The sequence below is a fragment of the Vigna unguiculata genome, chromosome 5, assembly GCF_004118075.2.
Source record: "Vigna unguiculata cultivar IT97K-499-35 chromosome 5, ASM411807v1, whole genome shotgun sequence".
NCBI lineage: Eukaryota > Viridiplantae > Streptophyta > Magnoliopsida > Fabales > Fabaceae > Vigna > Vigna unguiculata.
In genome coordinates this window covers 11,328,382-11,334,381 of record NC_040283.1, presented here as the reverse complement: position 1 = coordinate 11,334,381, position 6,000 = coordinate 11,328,382, and the positions used below count along the sequence as shown (strand labels likewise).

Below are 6,000 nucleotides of genomic sequence, written 5' to 3'. Positions count from 1 at the left end.
GCACTAAATTGTAGTTTTAGTCAAACTATTCTATATATCTATGCATATTCTATATTTCTTGCACATGCTTTGTCATTTATATTTTTATAAAGTCTATTACTTAATTTATACATACATTAATTTTCTAGATATATAAATATTTTTTGTGATGATTTTATTTAATATTTAATTATAAATTTAAAAACAGTTTATTATTTATTTTTTCAAATTTTAAATTCTTTTTAATATAATATATATTTACTATCATTAAAATACACAAAAATAAATATCAAGTCGTGCTACGCGTTTAAAACTAGTTATAAAAAAAATAATTAATCAGGGTTTTGGCCATTTTTTATTTTATTTTGAAGATGCATCTGACACGAATGGAACCATTTTTGAATCCAGAAGCAGATCTGTAAGTGAATAATATATTGCTTAACAATTGGAACACATTTTTCATATTTTCGTCGTGAAATAAAAATTTGTGAGCCGTCTTCATTTTAAAAGGACTATTCCAATAAATAAATATCAAGTCTATTAGATAAGCATAAGTTAATTAATAGTAATTTAAAGATGTAAAATGATAAACAGAACAAACGGGAATTCTTTTTTATATGTACCATCATTTATCTAATTTCATTCAAAATTACTTCAACAAATATTTTGGTTCTCAGTTATTCATCATAATTTCATTTCCTATCAAAATAAAGTATAATTGTTTCCAAGGATAAATAATTTGTTTTCCCTATGTCCTATCTTAATTTGTTTCATTTACTCGTTCTTTATTCAGAAATTATTTGGATAATCTTGAATTACTACCTGTTATTTTCATTAAATAAAATAATTAATAATTAATAAGCAAGTGACTGCTTATTATAAATCGAATCAATGAATGAATATATCGAAACCAAACTCGTCAACTTAAATAAGCATATAGAAGACGACAAATCCTAATGAGTTTCCATGTTTTTAATTTGAGAAAGTAATTTTGATTCTCTTAATTTGATTTTAAACATAGAAGACGACAAATTTCCCCGGCTATATAGCATGTGATGTGATGCAAGTGCACTTTTCATACCAAGACTACCAATAGTTTTATCATTTGATAAAAAGCTTGTATTTGTCTTCTAGTTTCTCTTCTTAAACATGAAGCTATTGGAGTTTTGGCTTGCATGTGCTTTTGCTCTTCTAGCTTCTTCCCTGGCTTCAGCAGCCATTGTTGAACACACTTTCAGAGTAAGCTCTTCTCATATTAGATACATAATACACGTCTTGAGCTTCACTTTGGAACGTATAACTTTGTGTAGAGGAATGTTCATATTATTGCAATTTCATGTATTTCAGATTCAGAATACGACCATCAAACGCTTTTGTCAAGAGCAAGTGATTGTCACGGCGAACGGACTTTTCCCTGGACCAACCATAAATGTGACAGAAGGAGACACTGTAATTGTCCATGTTCTCAACGAGGGACCATACGATATCACTCTTCATTGGTAAACAATTCATACTTTAGCAAACAAACATCGAAAATTAAGAGAAAGTTTTTGATTTGATAAACAAATAATGCATCGCTGAGGTTGGAATTTGGAAGTAAATGTGCAGGCATGGAGTGTTTCAGCGGTTTAGTATTTGGGCAGATGGTCCTGAATATGTAACTCAGTGTCCAATTCCTCCAAATAGTAAATACACATACAAATTCAACGTAACACAACAAGAAGGAACACTATGGTGGCATGCTCATGCAACATATTTACGCGCAACTGTTCATGGTGCTTTCATCATTCACCCTCGTTCGGGCAAATTTCTGTTTCCTAAACCGTACAAACAAGTTCCTATTATATTAGGTACCTACTAATTTCATTTCTTTTAGATATATATCCTAACAAGATTGCTATAAGAACTTTGTTAGTTTGCTATTTTGTTTTGAAATTTTTCTTTTACCTTTATATAACACATTTTTCTCTGTCTACCATGGAAATCTAGCTCATACACCATCTTATATTCTGCAATACTTCAAAATATCGTAATTTTGTTCATATTTAATTTTTTTTAAAATTTAAATGCAGGAGATTTGTATAATTCTAATGTTGAGGATATTACGGCCGAAGCACAGGTTACTGGTGGTGGGCCAAACACATCTTATGCCTTTACAATCAATGGTTTGACCAGTGGTCTTCTCAACTGTACTGAAGATGGTATGTTGGCTTCATTAACTACAGCTAAAAATGATTATTTCACACATAAATACACAATAAGTAAATTTAATTTTTGAAACAACAAAATTATTATTTGAGTCTCTAAATGTGCAACAAAAATTCAAATTTGATCTTTTGTATATAATTCAGAGACATTCAAGATGAAAGTCAAGCATGGAAAGACGTACATGCTCCGAATGATCAACGCTGCACTCAATTACGACCTTTTCTTTAAGATTGCAAACCACAACTTCACAGTTGTTGCCGTCGATGCCTCATACACCGAAGACTACTACACCGACATCATCGTTATTGCCCCTGGTCAGAGTGCTGACGTGTTATTCACAGCGAACCAACCCAACGGTTCGTACTACATGGTAGCCTCTCCTTACGTTGTTAATTTCGATGACCACGACAAGAACATAGCCCGTGGCACAGTTATTTACGACAATGCGCCACCATCATCAGAGCCCATAATGCCAACTATGACACCCGCCGACGACACAGACACGACTTTTAAATTCTACGGCAACGTGACGGGCAAGGTGGGGGCCCCACACTGGGTTCCGGTGCCGGTTGATGTTGATGAACACATGTTGGTTACCATTGGATTTAACCTAGAACTGTGTGATTCCAAGAATGCTTCCAATAAGTCGTGTGCTGGCGAATTGGGTCACAGGACTTCTGCGAGCATGAACAACGAGTCGTTTGCGATCCCCGCGGGTATAAAGATGTCTATGTTGGAAGCTTTCTACAATAATGTGAGTGGAGTGTACACTACAGATTTCCCTGACAAACCTCCACTTATGTTTGACTTCACCAATCTGGACAATGCTTATAATACGAGCCTTCTGTTTGCTCCAAAATCAACCAAGGCGAAGAAACTCACTTTCAATTCAACTGTGGAAATTGTGTTTCAGAATACCGCACTTCTTCTGGGGCAAAACCACCCCATGCACCTTCATGGTTATGACTTTCACGTTTTGGCTCAAGGATTCGGGAATTTTGACAACGACACAGATAGAGCCAATTTTAATGTGAATAACCCGCAATTACGTAACACTGTTGGCGTGCCTCTGGGAGGATGGGCTGCTATCAGATTCCGCGCAGACAATCCAGGTATTGAGTCTCTTTATGTTGATTGTTTCAGTTACTTTTTGTTTGAAATTCATAAACATTCAAATTAAGTTAAACTAAAATAAATATTCTGCAAGTAAATATTAAAGTAACATTGTTGAGATGTAGGTGTATGAACTAGACTATATATGGTGACAAACTAATGAGTTGATTTACTTATAGGGGTTTGGCTGATGCATTGCCATATGGAAGATCATGTGCCGTGGGGACTAGCCATGACTTTTGAGGTTGGGAACGGACCAATGCCTTCAACTTCAGTCCCTCCACCACCTGCTGATATGCCTAAATGTTATCCAAGTTCTGGATTGAACTTACAAATATTTGATAAAAAAAGTTTGACACCATCTCTCTCTCTTGGGTTATTCGGTTATGTTTCTCTCTCTGTTGGGATATTGGGTTATGTTTCATATGTTATGGTTATCTTCATGGTTATTCAAAGATTGTAGTTCTAGATATATATGACATTAGTATTATACATATGAGGTATTTGATACTAGTTTTATACTAAAATTTGAAAACAATGGTGTTATGTATCTTTATTCTTATATAGTGTTTAACGTTGTCTATTCTATCCAATATAAAACTTTGACTCACACTTGAACTATTCTCGACACTCTCACCTTCTCTAGTTGTGAGATGTGAGTGTATCTTACGTTAATGTAATATTGTTGAGTGTGCAAAACCAAATGGAATCTTGCCAGCAAAAATAAATTGTATCAGCAATCTTTAAGAATTTCAAATGGAAATAATGTTATAACCGACCACGGAAGTCAATAATCTAAATAATTGCTTTTGAGCATGGTTGCCATTACAGATTTATTATAAAAGAGTTCGTTTATATAAATTTTGTAACTATTGCATTTATAATTAAATATAAGATGATCTGAAATTCAGGGAAGTAAAATAAATCAAACCACTCAAATAACTAGTGTATATACCCAAAAAGTTGCATTATAACTAACTAGATAATAAAATACCTCAATACCTATTAAAGGAAACTTAAACATTGTGGGTGAATTAAGTATTATTGGCACCAAAAGGCAGAGTAATATTGACAGATATATATATCATAGAGCAACTGTTCACATTGTCATACATATAGATGGAAACAAACACCCGGAGTTATTGACATGATATTTGAACAGATGTAAAACAAAATGGGAAGTGTTATGTATAAGATTAGTAGGTTAATTATTGGATCACAGTAGAGGAAATAAACGCTGACATAAAGGCTAATGACATTTAGAGAGCAATATTTTAATTTGGCAGTTTAATCCAAATGATTGTAGGAACAGGTATTTGCTAACTCTTAAATTCATTTAAAATACTTAAAGTAAGAAAAAGAAAGAAATTGTATTAAATAGAAATTCGTTTTAGAAAGAACAGTGATAGTTTGACACTACAAATTTTCTATTACTACCATTTAACACTTCACAATACTATTATTTTATTATAATATTTTACATATATTTATTTTTATAACATTAATAAAATATTTTATTATTAAATTTGATGTAAAATGGAAGTCAAAATTGAAAAAGGTGTTAAAATAACTTTTTTCTTTTAGAAATTTGAGTAACTTGACTTTCACGTTTTTGAAATCAGGGTGGGTTACTTGGCGAGTCTTGAGTCTCGTAAATACGTTGGAGTGCGCAGATTTAGTATTAATCGGGCCAGATGTGTGTGCATAGCATTTATCATATATTAAAGAAAAGGTTAAGTAATTATGGTTTAAAATATATGGATTGGAGTGTTTTAAATATTTTTTAATAATGTATTTTTGTCAATGAAAAGAATTTGACACACGCATATTTATAGTTGATTAGGCAAGTAAATTGATTTTTTGTAATATATTATAGTATATTTTCTAGCTCTATTACTTTGTTTATTATAATAACAGTAATAAATAATTAATAAAATAATATTAATAATAATTAATAAAAACATTAATACTAAATAAAATATTTTTTCTTTATACTCATTTTTTTAGTTGAAATATTGTTTTTCTTTCACTAATTCTTTTCTTATCTTTTTTTCTTTCTCTATCATCTCTACCAAATATAATAGATTTTCTTTCACCTATTAGTAATTCAGATTTTATTTCATTTTTGTCTCATCTCGTTAAACTTATTTTTCATAGATTAGGAGCAAAACCATTATTTGCATGGAAAACGTTATTGTCAACAAAATTTAACACTAATAATGATTCATGGGTACTAAAAAGGTGTATTAATACTTAAAATACATTTAGAAAGATAATAAAAAAGATAAATTTATAGGTTATGTGATATGATGAGAAAGATAGAAAAAAAACTATATAATAAATATAGACAAAATTAAAATGTTCATAAATTATTTTTCATTTAAAATTTGGTAGCATTAAATTTAGACTGGGTGAAAACGAAATCTAAATTAACTTTAAGAAAGTAAAGCAAGTTATATATGTTATAAATATTTGATATGAGGTTATGAAAAATATAATTTATATAAGATAAATTTAATACAAATCAACTAATGTATTGTCTTATGATTAGTGTTGCAAGAATATCTTTCATTTGATGTTTTGTTCTTTTCTGCTTAGCTCAGTCCTTATCAAAAAGCCATAAGCTTCTCCCATTAGGATATTTTTTTCCTTTTTTCCAATAATCAGGGTAAAGACTAAAGATGAGTCTTTTAGACAAAA

At 30.8% G+C, this 6,000-nt stretch overlaps 1 protein-coding gene across 1 annotated transcript; it reads left to right on the top strand.

Annotated features, from left to right (window-relative positions):
- The first annotated feature begins 1,128 nt into the window (after window positions 1–1,128).
- On the top strand, window positions 1,129–3,763 carry LOC114184354 (laccase-7-like). Its single transcript, XM_028071666.1, has 5 exons — window positions 1,129–1,478; window positions 1,588–1,829; window positions 2,052–2,180; window positions 2,331–3,299; window positions 3,480–3,763. Exons 1-5 carry the CDS (start codon window positions 1,129–1,131, stop codon window positions 3,761–3,763), a joined length of 1,974 nt encoding a protein of 657 aa, XP_027927467.1.
- The last annotated feature ends 2,237 nt before the right edge of the window (window positions 3,764–6,000 follow it).

Excerpts from the sequence above, each read along its gene's own strand:
- LOC114184354 (XM_028071666.1), top strand. The coding sequence starts at position 1,129 with ATGAAGCTATTGGAGTTTTGGCTTGCATGTGCTTTTGCTCTTCTAGCT. Across the intron at positions 2,181-2,330 it reads TCTCAACTGTACTGAAGATG|AGACATTCAAGATGAAAGTC; the intron begins GTATGTTGGCTT and ends TATATAATTCAG. Across the intron at positions 3,300-3,479 it reads ATTCCGCGCAGACAATCCAG|GGGTTTGGCTGATGCATTGC; the intron begins GTATTGAGTCTC and ends ATTTACTTATAG.